We start from the raw sequence: 18,538 nt of genomic DNA on the forward strand, positions 1-18,538 counted from the left end.
AGTTTGACACCGGGAAAATCTCAATGGTAAATCCTCGCGTCCGCTCTCCTCGCCTCCTTCTCAAAACCCATTGGAGGAGAAAGTCAGACGGGCGGGATCTCTGGCTTTGTCATCCAATGGTTTTTGAGGAAACGAGGACGAGGAGAGAGGACGCCAGTAGGATGCAATTGAGATTGTGAAATATGTGGTCAGACGGTTGGACCAGATTTGGGCTAGATGGGTTACAGCTATTGTCAGATGTGATTTTTCGTAGCAGGTAGAGCATTTACACAGATGATGAGAATTAATGTAGCAGGTTAGGATACATATTTAAGGCTAGGAAAGTGTAAATTAAAATGCTACAAATTATATACTTGACGTTCATTTGACTAAAACGGCATGGGGATACATTTCCGCACACACAGAAGAGGAAATTTTAAGAGCTGCTCTGTTGTGATAGCAACGGCTACCTATAAATACATTAATTCAAGCTGTCTCCCCAGGAATCAATCTCTGGTTGTTACAAAACGTTATGTGCATGTACTGTATAATCTAGTCTATGCTTTGTTGTACTGTGTATATGTATATACATGTATATATATGATAGGCCTATTACACAGCCTAGGTGTATTCAATGGATTTTAATAGGAAAATGAAAACTGTAGCACCTGCAGAGAGGGTTTGCACGTTTTAAAGACTATGGTGATTGACAACATGTGATTCTAATATAGGTAGACCTAACTTATAGTAAGCTCACAAGCTTCAATGGTCTTAGCTACAGATTGTAACACCAGATAATATGATTAATGGTCCATTTGATTTTAGAAAATGCTCCATTAGAATAAATACTTTTTAGTTCAACAATGTGTACGCCGCAATCTTGTCTATTTCAAGTCTTCTCTCATCGATTGAGAGGTGGGTCCATCCCAAAGTGCCACATGTCGTTTTGACAGACACCTGTCTCAATCAATGAGAGAAGGCTTGAATTAGACAAGATGGCGGCGTACACATTGTCTAAACTTTGATACTCATAGCTTTTTTTTGTGTGATCAACACTGTTATTGATTTGTTACACAAACAGATCAAATAACAAACATCACCCAATAAATGATTTCCTTGTTGAGCCCATTTTCTTGAAATCCTCTCTTGACATCATGAGTAGACTACACATAATTCCATGAAGAAGAATGTGGTAACCCTTGGACCTCTCCATGATGATACGAGAGTCGTTCCGCCAATTTGTTGCCCTTTGAGAAGTAAAAACATTTGATTTCACCTCATTTTCATAAATAGCACATGGCTCAACTTGATAAAAAAACTACAATTTTCCCATCTCATAAGGACTGACACACAAAAAAAAGACTTTAAGCGCCAAATAAATGAACATGGTTGACTGTAACAGGGTTGACGATTTCATCTTAAAAACAGCCATTCATCTCCTTGTGACAGGGTGAATGGAAGCTTGTGTGCAATAGGGAGTGTCAATTGAGAACAAGCTTCACCAAAAATATGAATACATGTTAAAACATTTCTAGCCTGTCTATCTGTTGGCAATGTGGTTGACTTGTTATGCTCAACCCACTCAGTTTTCTGCCAAAAAGAGTAGAACCAGCTCACCTGCTTTTACACTATGATTTGACTATTAGATGTTCAATGTTTCCTTTGAAAGGAACCGTTTCACCATATTAAAACAAGAGTTCAGGTCACGTAACAGGGTTGACCTTAAAAATGAGGTACAGAGGTAAATGAATCACTAATCACTGTAACTCAATAATATTCTTCACAAATAACTTTGTCAAAGCAACAAAATATCTACGGCTTCAAAATGATGGTGAAACCTGGAGAAAACTTTGGGGTTAAAAGGGTTACAATCTTCCTAGAACAGAAGGTACATGGAGGGACATGTCAAAAATGCTGAATTTCAGGCACTTTAGCAAGTCTTTATTCATATAAAAGATCTGATCTGTTGAATTGTCCATGTGATCTATATTAAATGGCACTTCGGTTCAAATTCAATATTGGTGCATGTTTCTTGGAACGACCCACCACAATATTCTCCTCCCCGTATGATCCACCTCCTTCTCACCAAACTCAAAAAGTTCTGACACTTGTTCTAAATGAATGCATCTAATACGATGTGCAAGTGAAGTCATCCTCTGTCATACTTCCGGAAAGTATTCAGACCCCTTCCCCTTTTCCACATTTTATTCAAAAATCCCCCCCCCCCCACCCCCCACCCCTCATCAATCTACACACAATACCCCATAATGACTAATCAAAAAAAGTTTTTTAGAAATGGTTGCTTATTTAAAAAATATATATATACATTTTTTAAATGAAATGTCACGTTTAAATAAATATCAAAACCTTTACTCAGTACTTCTCTGCAGATCCTCTCAAGCTCTGTCAGGTTGGATGGGAAGCGTTGCTGCATAGATATTTTCAGTCTCTCCAGAGATGTTCGATCAGGTTCAAGTCCGGGTTCTGGCTGGGCCACTCAAGGACATTCAGAGACTTGTCCCGAAGCCACTCCTGCGTTGTCTTGGCTGTGTGCTTAGGGTTATTGTCCTGTTGGAAGGTGAACCTTTGACCCAGTCTGAGGTCCTGAGCATTCTGGAGCAGGTTTTCACAACAATCTCTCTGTACGGAGTTCCAGTTTAGCATGTGAATGGAGAAGAAGCTCGTGGACGAGGCTCCTACGCATTAGATAATTTTGCCAAATTTGTACTTTGCATTCCACTTTCTTACATATCATATTTGATTGATGAGTTTGTAAGTTACCTTTTTGATTCAAATGTCACACGACCTGAGGAGCAGAAGACCTGTAACTAACGTTTCAACCGCAATGGCAAAAGTGCATGGTAATGGCGGCGACTCCAGTCCAACTGTAACAGAGCCTCATGCGGTCACACTCCCCACAGATCTTCAGAACCTCCGTACGGTTCTGGTCTCAGAAATTACAGCTACCATTGCCACTCAGCTCAAAACTGCCATTGATGCTGTTATGGCCCCCTTCTCCACCTTCCTGGATGGTGTCCGAGCCGCTGCGGATGAACAAGGCCGCCGAATTGATGGCTTTGAACATGACCTGTGACCGCAAGGTAGCACTTGAGAAAATGGTCGCCGTCTGAGCTCTGAAAACCAAAAGCCGATTGACAAGACCGATGACCTGTAATCCAGTTCTCGCCGTTGCAATCTTCGTTTTGGTATACCAGAGAAACGTGAAGGAGGGGAGTCAGTTAAGTTCGTGTCAGAATTCTTCACGGATGTGCTGGGTCCGGCCATTATTCCGTCACCCCCGAAGATGGATAGAGCCCACCACATTGGCCCCTGCCCAGCGGGCGGAGACGACAACTCCAAGCCTAGAGTGTTTATCGTCCATTTTCACTTTTACCATGACAAGGAGCGAATCCTCCAGAGGCAGGGCAGAGACCAGCTACACTTCTGAGGATGCAAGAACTAAATTCCTCAATGTGAAGCGCAAACTGCATGAGAAGAAAGTGAAATTCTCACTCCGCTTCCCTGCTCGTCTGCACATTGAACATGCAGGGGGGGCCTCCCGGGTGGCGCAGTGGTCTAAGACACTGCATTGCAGTGCTAGCTGTGCCACCAGAGATTCTGGGTTCAAGCTAGGCTCTGTCGCAGCCGGCCGCGACCGGGAGGCCCATGGGGCGGTGCACAATTGGCCCAGCGTCACCCGGCTTGGCCGGCAGGGATATCCTTGTCTTATCACGCACTAGCGACTCCTGTGGCGGGCCGGGGCGCAGTGCATGCTGACCAGCTCGCCAGGTGTACGGTGTTTTCTCCGACACATTGGTGCTGCTGGCTTCCGGGTTGGATGGGTAATGTGTCAAGAAGCAGTGAGGCTTGGTTGGGTTGTGTTTTAGAGGGCAAGGAAAGCTATTAAGTGCTTCCAAGACTTCTAGTTTTCCCAACCTGGCCTCTAAATACTCTTTGCCTCCATCTCACTTTTTCCGTTACCTTCAAATTAGGCATTGTATCACCTCCCAATTTTCTGTCTTCCCAGCTCCACCCCCTTGCCAACCCTGGGATGACATATTGACTCTATTACTTCGACAGAAAGCAGTCATTTCTCAGATCTATCTGTGTATTTTGTCATTGGCCGAACACTCCACCAACAAAATGAAATCTGCTTGGAAACGGGAAATGGGTGTTGAATTTACACAAGAGTGGTGGGATGAGGCGATTAAGGAAGTACGCTCCACTACATCTCCACTACATCTTGTGCTCGTCTTGGTCTCATACAATTTAAGGTTTTAAATAGGGTGCATTTTTACAAATCCAGATTGTCTGACATCCACATGTAAATGATGAGTGTGATAGATGTCATGTCTGTAACGCCCTGACCCGGAGTGCTACGCAAGTTATCCAGTCCAAGCAAGTTTGTCTAAGGTTTACTGATCACTTATTTCTGTTTTTGTATTTTTAATCTGTATTGAGATGTTTGTATATCCCCCCTCATATTCTTGATTGTTTATTTGTTGTGAAATCTCTGTAGAATTTTTGTTTCCTCGGACCGAAGTGAGGTAGGGAAGGGACTAGGGGGGATCTCTCTCTCTGTACTCTCTCTCTCTCATCTTTGCCTCAACCTGCCACTGAAACATCCCCACTGTATGATGCTGCCACCACCATGCTTCACCGTAGGCATGGTGCCAGGTTTCCTCCAGACGTGATGCTTGGCATTCAGGCCAAAGAGTTCAATCTTGGTTTCATCACACCAGAGAATATTTTTCTCATGGTCTGAGAGTCTTTTGGTGCTTTTTGGTAAACTCCAAGCGGACTGTCATGTGACTTTTACTGAAGGCCTGATTGGAGTTCTGCAGAGATGGTTGCCCTTCTGGGAGGTTCTCCCATCTCCACAGAGGAACTCCAGCGCTATCTCAGAGTGACCATTGGGTTGTTGGTCACCTCCCTGACCAAGGCCCTTCTCCCCCGATTGCTCAGTTTGGCCGGGCGGCCAGCTCTAGGAAGAGTCTTGGTGGTTCTAAACTTCTTCCATTTAAGAATGATGGCTGCCACTTGGTAACCTTCAATGCAGCAGAAATGTTTTAGTACTCTTCCCCAGATCTGTGCCTCGACAAAATCCTGTCTCGGAGCTCTATGGACAATTCCTTCGAACTCACGGCTTGGTTTTTGCTCTGACATGCACTGTCAACTGTGGGACCTTCAGATGACTTCAACTGATTTTTTTGGGCGAGCTCATTAGAATAATTCCTAGCATGCCTTACAACTGTAAATGTACATTTACGTGTTGGCCATTTAGCAGACGTTCTTATCCAGAGTAACTTCAGTTAGTGGATTCAACAAAGGTAGATAAACAACCACATGTAAAAAGTAACAAAACTTTTCTGTAACCATTACAGAGAATTCCATTGTAGTTAGTGGTGACATTAGTATAGAGTGCGTTGCCAGTTTTGGAACTGATTAAAAATCTCACACATGAGACCGGTGGGAGCGTAATGTTCCCTACTGAAATCATTCCAAAGATTTGGTCAGTTCTGAAATGTTACATTTTCTAAGTAGTTTCAACTGTATAGGAAGTTGATATAATTTAACATTTTAAGGCAGCTAGATTACAAACTTTAAGATAAAACAACAAAAAGTTATGTTTTCCTGACTATCCAATACTTCCTCTCCACTTCATAGTTTGTCAAAACAACTTGAGTAGCTTTGATAGGACAACAAAAAAATCAGTTGAAGCACATTTATTTGTTCACTCAAGTTATTAAATCCAACTTGTCAGTTCCACTTACTTTACTAGGTTTAGGTCACTTTAGATTGCGTTAACTCAACACAAAATCCAAATTGTACTTAAAAATGTTAAGGTGGCCAGGTTATAAACTTTTTTAATTTGACAAAAACATTTTTTTAGAGTGACAGTCAATCTTTGTCATTCCCGCGCAGTGTAATGGGTTCTATTTTTTAACATTTCATTTAACCTTTATTTAACTAGGCAAGTCATTTAAGAACAAATTCTTATTTACAATGACGGTCTTTGGGTAAAGGGCATAGTACGATGATGTAATATTTCAAGGGTCTGAGGGTCTCCTATTGTAACTGCTGCAACAAGTCAACTGGAGAGAGAGGAGTGATGATGTCAATGAATCCAGACAGTGGAAAGATAATAGACACTGGCTGTCTCCTATACAGACCACAACCTGCCGCTAGGATGTTTACTTTGGCTCAGTGCTACCTTGTTTGTCCTCCCATTTGTCATGTGTTAGTGTTCCCAGGATTTTGGGTGGATACATTTTTTTATTTAAGTCATGTCGTGCATTTTTATGATGACGTATATTTTAACATAGGCATATGGTAAACCTACTAAGGTTTCGGCGTTCCATTTCACTGTGTTCCATTCCACTCTGTTATATCTATTCCACTGTCGTCCAATAGATTCATTTAACTGAGGGGGTAAACTCATGTATCACATACTGTATTAGATGGCTATTCTCCCTCCCTCCTCTCCTGATGTTACTGCAATCCTATGAATCTCACACATGAAGGCATGGCACCCAATGGGGTTTAAGTCGCTCCTACTTACTCAGCCAATGAGGTGAGAGGACACTGATCCTGCTAAGGACTTCCAGTCAGCTGCAGCAAGGACATAGTGTGGTGAACATGCAAGCAGGGAGTGTGTGGTGTGGTGCAGCAAGTTATCTGTCTCGCTCTGTCTCTGTCTCTCCCTATCCCTACACCTCCCTCTCTCCCTGTCAGATATCCTTATCATCACACACAGTGGGTACGTGTGACCACTGGGCACAATGACACATGCGAACAGTCCAGTCACGCCATTTACAAGAAGGTCATGAGCAATAGCGATGCTTGTTGTATTGTGAGGCACTTGAGATTAAGAGATTTGGTTTAAATGTATCCCCCAAAATATGTGTAATGAATTTCATGGGAATGGGACATGTGACAGAAATGGCCAACCTCTGTATGGCACCAAGCACAACTAGACCAGTGTTTCCCAACTCCAGTCCTCGATTACCCTCAACAGTACACATTTTTGTCGTAGCCCCAGACAAGCACACCTGATTCAACTTGTCATCTAATCAAGCCTTCAATGAGTTGAATCAGGTGAGTTTGACCAGGGCCACAACGATCATGTGTTGTGTTGGGAGTACTCAGGGACTGAGTTAGGAAACACAGTACTACACACACTCACATAGGCATTACTGTATGTAGCCAAGCAAATGCTCAACTATGTGCTATCTAGTGTTTGTATGTTGGAAAGTCACTGGGCTGAGTCCTCATACTGTTTACCCAGCAACATTATCAGCGATGACCTTCATCATACGTGTAATGGATTGGCACTGCAGTGAATGTGTAGACTTAACTAGACTTTGCATCCTATGTGCACTAAGTTATCAGAGTAGAACCAATTAGATTCAAGACCAATAGTGGTGACCAGGTGTAGGCCTATAACAAACTCAGCTATCAATTGTGCATAGTAACAGAACTCTGGTTTTTAGTTATTATTACTGTCAATGCTGTATTCGTATGCCCTGTCATGTATTGGGTTGAGTGCCAATGTTTACACATCATTTGATTTCCAAGGGTACTACTCTTGACCGCACTGGGTCACAACCACATTATAATTAAGTAATAAGGCCCGAGGGAGTGTGGTATATTGCCAATATACTACGTCTAGGGGCTGTTCTTAAGCACGACGCAACACAGAGTGCCTGGATAAAGCCCTTAGCCGTGGTACATTGGCCATTACCACAAACCCCTGAGATGCCTTCTTGGTATTATAAACTGGTTACCAACGTAATTAGAACAGTAATAGTACTTTGTCATACCCATGGTATACATTCTGATATACCACAGCTTTCAGCCAATCAGCATTCAGGGCTCTAACTACCCGGTTTGTAATCCCTGACCAATCAGCTACATGGATAATTAGAAGGAGCTAGCATGTGACCAATCACACTCCTTCTAAATGCTTTTGAACATTGACGGGATTCAATTAATCTGGCATGGGCGCTCGGGTAAGCGTGTTTTGCAAAGGGTGAAAGTTCATTGCATTCGTTTTGGAATCGTGCTGCCTCCAGGCACGAGCCAGGAGCCTTAAAACAAAAGTGACATAATTAAAGGGATACTTCGGAATTTTGGCAATAATGCCCTTTGTGTACTTCCCTAGAGTCAGATGAACTTGTGGATACGTCTCTGTGTCCAGTAGGAAGGATGTTGGAGGTTGTTTTGTGATCCAATACTAACTAGCATTAGCACAATGACTGGAAGTCTAGCAGAACAAGGCAGTTAACCCACTGTTCCTAGGCCGTCATTGAAAATAAGAATTTGTTCTTAACTGACTTGCCTAGTTAAATAAAGGTCAAATTTTTTTTTTTTTAAAGATACCCATAGACTTCCAGTCATTGCGCAATAGCTAGATAGCAACTTCCTTCAAACTGCATGCAAAGACAATAAAATTTTATCCACAAGTTCATCTAAATCTGGAGAAGTAGGTAAAGGCCCTCTTTGCCAAAATCTCAAAGTATCCCTTTGGAATAATGAGCAGGATTCTGTGTTATCACATGCGAAAGTGATTGATTTTTGATAAAAACACTATCTGCCTTCCCAATGAAAACTAATTTGAAAATTCAAACATATATTTTCTGGGATAGTGATGTTGTATGTTTCTGGACAATGTACCATGCTGACAACATGACCGAGCAGCGCAGAATACTGTTCCATTTGAGAAGGGGACTCCTCCTTCACAGTTTTTGCCCATTCACGTAACGGGCCATAAACCGGTTCCCCGGGGCTCAGCATAATCCAATTCGTCCAATAATAGCCATTGTTCCTTCTAATAAAGGACACGAGTCAAAACTGACCCTTCAAAAAACACTATTGATAAACAGATGCGATTTTATTTATTCTCTAATTGTGAATGGTTAATATCGATGTTTTCAATGAAATAAAGGACAATTATTTTTGCATTCACACTTTGGACAACTGATCTCTTTCTTGGACACAGTCCCTGAATGTGTATCACACAACTATGTATATCATCACGTGTGAATAGTAGTCAATAAGAAAAACAATAATCACATGATACACCTCAAGTTTTACCTCAAGTTTCCCAAACAGTAACTCATTGTTTGCTATTAACCTTCATACTACACATGACAAAGGCCCATGAGGCCATGGCTTCCCTACATGGGGAACACGGTGTCATTTCGGCTACACAAGACTCATGCTCAGCCCACCCCTTAACTCAACCCGGCTTTTGTGACACAGGCTCCTGTTTCAGAGTGACCTCCACAAAACCAGCACAAGGACAGAAACACAATGGAGTGGGGACACACACTTCTGCATGACCGCACACACATTCACACATGCGCACAACACAGAGGAGAAAGGATGTTAATATGAACTGTTTCCTGTGCTGTGGTCAGCTGTGGTGCCGTCAAATCATGAAGAGACAGAAAATAGTTCCAATATCACCAGGGCAGGTTTAGACTATGTCCAATATCATGTGTTCCAAATCTTTTTTCCAAAGTGCTACCTTATAGTAGTAGTCTTCAGTTCCGCATTGGATCTTCAGTTTTATCTTCCGTTGCATTATTTTAAAAAACACGTCAAGTTAGAAGTGGAAAAACATTGGCAGGCCTGTCTCTCTGGGGATTGGGAGAACGGCCACTGATGGGCTGCAGCTGTCGCCACCTCAGTAGTCCACAGTGATATATATTACCAGGGTAAAAATAGCAAACCGAGCTTGTCCCCATCAGCAGCCATTCTTTTAGAGTTTACACAACAAGATGATGTTCATTTGAGATTTTACCGAGCCATTACGTCACGTCCTTAGATTGTATTATTATGTATCCTGTACATACGACTAATCCAACTCGAATGGATAGCTAGTTATCTATAGCAGTACCTGGAATCTCTGGAATGTTATGTTGCTTGAGGTGGTAGGTAGACTTGCTATGTACTTCCCAGGACTAATGGATGAAACAAGTGTAGACATTATACATTAGGCTACATAACACCAACAGTAATATAGTTCAGAAATGACAAAATGACTGACTGAATGAATAATTCATACCATGATATCAATACTTGTACAGAGACATTTCTGAATTTCACACATTTTGGGAGAATATTCCATGCTCAGCAACACCCCCCCCCCCCTCCCCTGTTTTTTCAAACAGCAGTAGCAGCCGAGTACATCTGAGTCATTCCTATTTGAAAGCACAAAATGGTTACCAGGTTATACAGAGGTCACCAAGGGGTTACAGAGAAATGAGAATCCATATCCCATGACCACCCCCCCAACCTCAGCAGACCTGAGCTCCAGGTACGCAAACACAACCCACATGTCATTTCCTGGAAACATTGCTTCTATTGTGTCTGCTGCTTTCAGAGAACGGAAATGTGAAAACCCCATTATTAAGAGCAACCAAATGGATTATAATGACATGGTTACTGAGTCACAATGCCGTCCAATTAACATTGGAAGGCCGTCGATGTGATGCCTCGGGTTCATTGTGCCGCATGCGAGATACATTAGATTCCCCAGAGCCTTAGGCAGTTCTGCTCACCTCCTAGCCCTGCACCCATTTTACAAGACAGAATGACGCGGGCAACTTTGTTTTTCTGATAGGACGCATTTTTTATAAATGGGGTGATCCTCTATCAAGAGACAGTCATCAGATAAGAGCATCACTAGGGAGAATAATTGTGTTTAACAAAGGAATAGGGTGCCATTCTGACAAACGCTGTACATAGTATATAGCTCCCTCTAGTGTTCATGTAGAGATCAGAAACAAATCCTGCACCTGTTTTTATTTCTGAGGGTAGAGCTCCACATAATACCCACAAAACCTAGCGGTCAAACAAGGAAATGGTTCGTGTCATTTTTTCTACCATTCATTTTTCCCTTAGGGAATTTTAGAAACATGTCAAATAAGGGCTGTTTCATCCTGTAGGCTTACCCTAGCGTGACGTTTTGGTAACCATGTACAGTAAACGTCTCCCGGACAAGATGGCTTTTATCAATATATTCAGCTCTATTTACTCAGATCCAGAAATGCTATTTAGCATCAAAGTAGACATGCAAGACTACAAATCCCTGCAAGCTCCTGCACGTAATCGCTAGCGGACACCTTTGCTAACAGCTATTGTGTAATTTTAAAACTTGCACAAGACAATACAGAATTGTCCATTTAAAGAAATGTAGCCAATTTAATTACTACATTTAGCTAACATTAGCTGGTAAATCCAGCGATGCTTACCTTTGCCTCAAATCTAGTCTCGTCCAGATCATGGCATTTATAGTTCTTTATGATAGCAACATTAGCATTTCAATGTGTGTGTGGGGGGGGGGGGGGGGGGGTGTAAATAAATTGACAAGTCACCTTCTCCTAGAGGTTTACACATCTAAACGGTCACTCCAGGGTAAGCCTACACAAAACACAGCCCTTATCGTTTCTAGTTGGACTTTGACGCCACCCTGAAACAGTCAGGCAGCTTAAAATGTGTATTATAAACTGGGTGGTTCAAGCCCTGAATGCCGATTGCCTGACATCCATAGTATATTTAAGCAATAAGGCACGAGGGGGTGTGGTATAAGGCCAATATACCACAGCTAAGGGCTGTTCTTAGGCACGACACATTTCGGAGTGCCTGGACACAGCCCTTAGCCGTGGTATATCAGCCATATACCATAAATCCCAGAGGTGCCTTATTGCTATTATAAACCGGTCACCAGCGTAATTAGACCAGTAAAAACAAATGTCATACCCGTGGTGTACAGTCTGATACACCACAGCTGTCAGTCAATCAGCATTCAGGACTCGAACCACCCAGTTAATAACAGACTGTATACAACAGGTAAGACAAAACATGTACTGCTCCAATTGTGCTGGTAACCCATTTATAATAACAATAAGGAACCTTGTGGCCACGGCTAAGGGTTGTTGTATTCTTAGCCGTGGTATATTGGCCATATACCATCCCCCGCGCCTGATTGCTTAAGTACCCCAATACCCAAATTATTTTTAATTGCAGTGGAAAACTTCAAGAATTAGAACCGGACATGTTTCAGAGGGAATCATTTATTTAAATAATTATATATCATTTCCACATAACTAATGGACATGATTCAATAAAACCAGACCATGTTTCTACAGTACATATACTCTCATAAACCTCAGTGCAGAGGGGGAACAAACATGGATCCCTCCCTTCCGGTCTCTCTTTCTCTTAAATATACATGGAAGGAACAGCCCTGGGCCTGGAGAGGAGCAGCTGCTTTAGGAACATAAATATAGAAAACAGAGCTGTGTGCTGCAGCCAGGGTGGTGAGGTGTGAGTTGAGAGGGGGGGTCCCGGAGATGTCGGGAAGGTGGGCTTTTGTTAATTTTTTTACTCAGTGAGCCCCAGCTTCTTCTTGAGGGACTCTGGCATCTCGGGGGGAGGGGGACGGGGCAGGCGGAAGTAGACCTTCACGGAGTCATAGATGAACCACTGCAGGGCCGTCAGGGTACCGATCATGATGATACGGGCAACCAGGCCCTTCCACACACCTTAAGAGGGGGAGAGAATGGGAGAAGGGATGTTTAGGGGAGGTGTTTGTTGGAAGTGTATAAATAAATTACATCTGCTTTGTTGTTTCTTTGAGCAGGCCAAACACCCAATGTTGGACAGTTACATATGCAAGAGAAAAAAATTAAAAACATAATTCAGTAGACTGACTATACAGCAACAGCACAGGAGCGCCCTCCAGAGGTGGATCTAAGGAGCGTGTTGTTGGAATTGGGAATTAAATAAATCACACCCACCTACCCCCCCTCTCCCAGTAATCAGAGAGGATTTGATTGGATAAAGTAACCCGAGGTACCAAATCAGTTTCACAAATCACATCCGTGATAACTTTGAGGAAGGATGCATTTCCTAAGTAAGACAAGCCCTACGGTTGTCCACTCACCTTTAGGTCCGAGCTTCTTGAGCACTTGGGCAGCAGTGCTGCCACTCTCCTTGTTCAGTACAGACACCACTGAGTCCGCTGGGTGGGACACGATGGCACAGAACACACCAGCTGGAGGGGACAGACAAATGCTCAGCACACAATCCAAAATAGGCCCACTATACCATCAAACAGAAGCCTGGGTCATCTTTGCTAGTCACCAAATGGAAGAAAACTGATTGAAACAGGGAGGGACAACTACCTGTACAAGCACAATAAGAAATGCTTATTTTCATTTTCTGTTGCAAAACATTTTTCTATGGTGTGCACTAATGAATACGACCCAGGTTTCTCTGGGTAGAAGTTGCAAGTGGGCCCAGATCTAGGATCATATTACGCTTCCCACAATCCTAACCTTAGTTATTACAAGGACAACACAAACCGGACTTTAGGTGAACTACTAGACCTAGGGCCACCTTCATCCTATTTCCTGTGGTACTACTCACCGATGTAGCCGGCAGTGAAGGTGACGATCAGCTGTTCGCCCTTTGTGCACTCAGCGCGGGGTTTGGGCACCACATGTTTGTAGAGCAGCTCCACGGTCCTCTCAAAGCAGGCAAACTTCATCATGGTGTAGGGGATCTGCCTCATCCACAGGGGAACCACACCCTTGTAGAACCTGAGAGAAAGGAAGGGGGGTAGGGAGAGAAAGGAAGAATGTCAGTTCCAAGCAGGCAGATCAGAGTTCTCGTTCCCTGTGATCAGAAACCATAGGTGAAAGCATATGGTGGTCACTAACAAGGCACTGACTGTCACCAGACAAGAGTGTAAAAGAAGATGAACAAACTGTTAGACTATTCCAGCGCAAACCTGGAAAATAACATTAGGGTCTATGGGATTGTCCATCCCCCAGCATAGCTGCACTGGTAGGGTCCCACCAGGGAAACTGAGGGTTGCCAGTGCAGCAGAGGTGCTGGGAGGCAGGTAGACTGCTCTCACACACCAATGACTCAAGCACCTCCAACTGTACAGCCAAAAAGCCGTTGAGGGCTTCCAAGCTGGAGCTGCAGCACTCAGAGACAACAGCACCAGCACAGGACTGCCCTCCAGGGGTGGATCTAAGGAGCGTGTTTGTTTGGTAACCTCACAAATCAGCTATACAGAGCAAGAATGACTTCTGTAGGCTTACGTTCCATACCAGCCAAGAAACACCCAATTAATGTATTCAAGGCTACAAGTTGTATCAGATTTGTTTCACCTAGTGTAGGAACAAAAGCATACACACGTCGTAACTGTCCATGAGCAGGATTGAATACTTTCCCAGGTTATACAGTCTCCAAAACAAAAACTAATAGACCACCACAAACACAATCTACTCACGCCCATACTCCCTCCTCTGCGAACATCTTGGGAGCACACTGTCTGAGGTTGTTGGCGTAGCCGGGGCAGGTCTGGATACGCACTTTACACGCCTCCATGGGGGCCAGGGCAATATCAGCGAAGAACTCTGCACTGGCAGACGCAGCCAGGTACAGGGATGTCCTCCACAGGTAGGTGTTCTCCTGTTAGATGAGAGGGGGCGAAGTCAGCTGTGGTCCTGTGTAGGCTAGCAACACCAAAGTCACGCAGGGATTAGTCAATGTAAGCACTCATTGTACTGTACTTGGATAAAAGCGCCTGCTAACTAGCATGTCATTTATGATTGTTGGTGGGTGAACGAGTCCCTTTAAAACACTGTAAACCAGGGAATCCAACCGTGTTAGTTTCTACCCACATTGGTTACTACCCCTGACTGACCTCTCCAAGCATGTCGCTGTAGAAAATCTTGAACATCTCATAGAAGCCAAACTTGCAGAGACCCTGCATGGAGTAGCCAATGAATGTAGGGGCCCAGCCCTTAGCCAGCCCTCGGGCTCCATCCTCCTTCAGTGTGAGGGAGAAGCCTTTGCCAATGCTCTTGTACTTGTCAGGGTCCACCTAAGGAAGAAAAAACAATTGGTTAGCAGAGAGTCAAAGGAACAATGGGCTATGGGCTGAAATCTAGGTCATTTTATCTAAGGTTTCAAGGCCATGTTTATAAAAAATAAAAAAAACTAGCTAGGTTACAGGTTGTGAACTAGGGGGTTATCCAGATTAACATGACTAGTTATAGCTAGTGATTTATCTAATGTCTGCTAATCTACAGGAATCTTCCACCCAATCACAAATCTAGTTTTCCCACCCAATTTTTTCTTCATCTATTCAAGTGCATAGGAATTAAGGGTACATTTGGGATTGGGCACCTTTCCTTTCAGGAGCTATGGAGGCCTTCACACAGCAGACAGCTACAGGGGGTACCACAAACCTGGATGCGGCACTTGACAAGGTCGAGGGGTACAACAGCTGTGTGTGTGAGGCCGCAGCTCAGGATACCCCCAAAGCCACACAGGGCATAATACTTTGTTGAGCCAAATTCACAGCTCACATCTGCAGAGTCTGCAGCAAAAAAACAAACAATACATGCCCAACATGCAGTCACGACACATGCAACACAGGACAATAATCACCAACAAACATGCCACCATTACATTATAACACACCAGGGAATGAGCCAGTTAAAATTTCAAACACTTGTGAATCAGGGTTCAGGTAAATTCTTTTTCAATTCAGGAAGTTAACTGACATTCCAATTTACCCCAATGCTTCTCAGTTTACAGTGTACTTCCTGAATTGAAACTGACCTCTGCTTGTGATTTTAAATTGATTATTATATACCCAGGATTTATTTCACTCATTTGATGAAGTAATCGTAAAACAGGGTTAAAAATCGTTAAAAATCTGTAAAAATAAAATAAAAATTGAATTCTAACTTGACTCGAAAATGTCTAAAAGGTTTTACAAAAAAAGAAAATATTGTTGAAGCATGAGCTGTATAGTTAGCTAAAATACATATAGCTTGCATAAATACATGCATCATTTATACTTTAGTCAATTTAAAGCTAGGAATAATTCCATTGAGGTGTAAATTACTTGGGCCTTTGGACTAACTTAATAAAGCTATAGGCTAAATTCTAGCAATGCATAGCTGCACTTTGATCATGTTATAAATAGCAGGGTGACATTTCTGAAAACATTTTCCCATTGTCACTCCTGACCTTTCAGTGACCTACAAGTCCTTCAGCTTTGGATTGAGAAGGGGAATGGTAGCAGGCAGGGAGGTTCAGGAACACTGGTGATTGTGAATCACACACTTACCATGCGATGTGGGTCATTCGAAAACAATTTTTTTAAATCAGGTGATCAGGTGGGATAAAACGTGAGGTTGAACAATGACAATGATTCCACCACAGCTGCACAAAACCGGGCTGCTCGATACATCCATTCTCCCATGCAAACTAATGCATTTCAGACAACAAAAACATGTTAGCGTGTTGGGTTTTAAGTGGCACCAGGCCACAGGGTTAGACAGACCTGCATTCTGCATTTGACCAGATCGAGGGGCACTAGGGCAGCATGTGTGGTGCCACAGCTGATGATGCCACCAAACCCACAGAGGAGTAAATACTTCCGTGAGCCGAACTCACAGCTGTCTCCCTCTGAAGAAAGAGTCAGGCAATACTTTCAAAATGGGGACTTGATGTTGTTCATTAGAAAAGTGGTAATAAGTAAAAGCAAACTGCATCTTCAATAGGCTAAAGGGCAAATACAAGTGGAGCTTAATTGTGTGTGTCCTGTCCTATGTCGTCTGCATAGGCCTATGTCAAAGGTGCAAAGAGCCATGCACAACACGGAACATTTACTCCCTGTGAGGGCAGACTCTTGTGCAACAGGCAATGTTCTAGCAGAGCAGACTAGCTGTATAACTAATCAACCAACCAGCACCGTATTAAGGCTATAAAAAGAGGACACTGGCCAGCAAGCTCTAAAACTAACCAAAAGCCTGACCCAAATATGTCACCTTTAGAACTAGGCTGGCTAAACCGTAAAAACATTCCATAGAAATGTTTCAAGCGACAATGAAAAACAGCAATAATATTGCAATGGTCAGAATATAACTGAGGGGTGGTTGAAGGCCATGCTTTACGTTACAAAAAGGATAGCATTTCAAGTGATCCTAAATCTAGACAAAACTTGTCAAACTTATCCGAATTGAGAACCAATTAAATGCCCCCGTCTAGGGGTCAGACGCATATCATTAGCCGGCTGGTGTGCTAGAAAGCAATACACAGACATTCGCCTAACTACTACTTTGCCCTTTTGAGTTAGGGGCCTCTCACCTTAGTTTTAAACAGCGATTGAGGGAAGACATGAATTCAGTTCAGATACCTGCGGCATATTTCAAAGTTTACATTTGCCCTTCCATGTCCTCCATAGACTAGGCCTAGCCTGTCTTTGACATTCCACATTTAATGACAGTGGCTAGATAGCGTTAAAAGTTTGACCAGCACACAAGTCGTATCTATTAAATAACACATGTTGATATCTATTAAATATCACATTAATAAAATTGGTATCTCGTCTCATCATTGATTCAGTTGGCTGCGTACTTGCTCGCTAGCTAGCTACATGCTAACTGTACTTGTTAGCTAGTTAGCATGCAGAACATTGGTTTACCAGCGATTGCTGCGGCAGCGAGGTTGCGGCTCTGTTTGGGCTCCTCGGTTTCTTGGAGGGAGAAGAGCGGGGCGTTGAAGGGATTAGCCCGGGACAACTGTGTTAGTGTGGTCGGATACATGATGGCCAAAAACCGGGCTGTAGAATGAAAGCGAATGTTAGCAAGCTAGCTCACTACAGTACCTTGCTATAGAAACACGATCAGCAGTAACACAGCTCAGCTGACACTGAGAGCAGGCTAGGAAGGGGGTTGGAATGTCACGTGAATATGTAGCTATAGTTTGACATGCAGATAACATGGAATGGAAATGCAAACCGTATTCCATCATGTTATTGTTGGTGTTAGCTAACGAGCTATTTTGGCTTCTGGCTAGTTAGCTAAATTACGTTAACTAGCTAACTTATTTAGCAAGCTCACTACTACTAGCTAGTGAGCAACTGATTAGCTAGCTTTCCCAAGGTGGAACAGTTGCACAAGACAAGCTAGCAACATAAAACATTCTAAACGTCCTAAACACAGCATTACAGTAAAGACAAGCCTTAATATTCCCTTCTACTGTAACATTTTAAATTCGAATTATGTTAGATATTGCATAGTACTCCACTCACTCTCTCCGTGTCTTAAAATGGCGCCTCCAGTCCTACTGCAACCGGCGGCTCACAGAGACCGAACGTCCTCGCGATAAATGAATTTGTCCTTCACGGAGAAAAGTGGGAGAGACTTTCTGTGTTCTGTCCTATCGGGGACGATATATGGAATGACAGTACGATCAATCAAAATGTGGGGTCCAATCACGAAACAGGACGTTCCTAAACCTTCAGCGCTATCGTAGAAGTACAACGCTAGAACGCTCTTTAAATTTGGTTTTAGAAGTGACAGTGCCACCAACCACATGGAAGACTAAACAGTTGATACATGATGGAGTGATGTGTGCCATATAAAGACAGTGAGTGATGGGGAAAGAGAGAGGTAATGTAAACATATGTTTCCCAGGCCAATAAAGTCATTTGAATTGAATTGAGAGGGGGGAG

At 43.1% G+C, this 18,538-nt stretch overlaps 1 protein-coding gene and 1 non-coding gene across 3 annotated transcripts; both read right to left on the reverse strand.

Annotated features, from left to right (window-relative positions):
• Window positions 1-12,044: 12,044 nt before the first annotated feature.
• LOC110490190 (phosphate carrier protein, mitochondrial) lies at window positions 12,045-18,270 on the reverse strand. Of its 2 annotated transcripts, none has more exons than XM_021563425.2 (8): window positions 18,116-18,270; window positions 17,507-17,644; window positions 15,258-15,388; window positions 14,711-14,890; window positions 14,294-14,475; window positions 13,420-13,592; window positions 12,935-13,045; window positions 12,045-12,533 (listed from the first exon to the last, which is right to left on the reverse strand). In XM_021563425.2, the coding sequence occupies exons 2-8, from the start codon at window positions 17,625-17,627 to the stop codon at window positions 12,373-12,375; spliced, it is 1,059 nt and encodes a 352-aa protein (XP_021419100.1). In that variant the 5' UTR covers window positions 17,628-17,644; window positions 18,116-18,270; the 3' UTR covers window positions 12,045-12,372. The 2 variants fall into 2 exon arrangements, with proteins under 2 accessions (XP_021419100.1, XP_021419101.1); XM_021563426.2 differs by lacking the exon at window positions 15,258-15,388 and adding an exon at window positions 16,364-16,488.
• Window positions 13,811-14,045, reverse strand: LOC118938972. The gene has a single exon (XR_005036366.1). It is a non-coding gene; the product is annotated as a small nucleolar RNA SNORA53 (small nucleolar RNA).
• Window positions 18,271-18,538: the final 268 nt, after the last annotated feature.

This window comes from Oncorhynchus mykiss, chromosome 15, assembly GCF_013265735.2.
Source record: "Oncorhynchus mykiss isolate Arlee chromosome 15, USDA_OmykA_1.1, whole genome shotgun sequence".
Taxonomy (NCBI): Eukaryota; Metazoa; Chordata; class Actinopteri; order Salmoniformes; family Salmonidae; genus Oncorhynchus; species Oncorhynchus mykiss.

Coding starts and splice junctions, on each gene's coding strand:
- LOC110490190 (XM_021563425.2), bottom strand. CDS start 17,627: ATGTATCCGACCACACTAACACAGTTGTCCCGGGCTAATCCCTTCAAC. Junction 15,389..17,506: donor CGCTGCCGCAGCAATCGCTG/GTAAACCAATGT, acceptor TTTTTGCTGCAG/ACTCTGCAGATGTGAGCTGT. Junction 13,046..13,419: donor CTTCACTGCCGGCTACATCG/GTGAGTAGTACC, acceptor TGTCCCCTCCAG/CTGGTGTGTTCTGTGCCATC.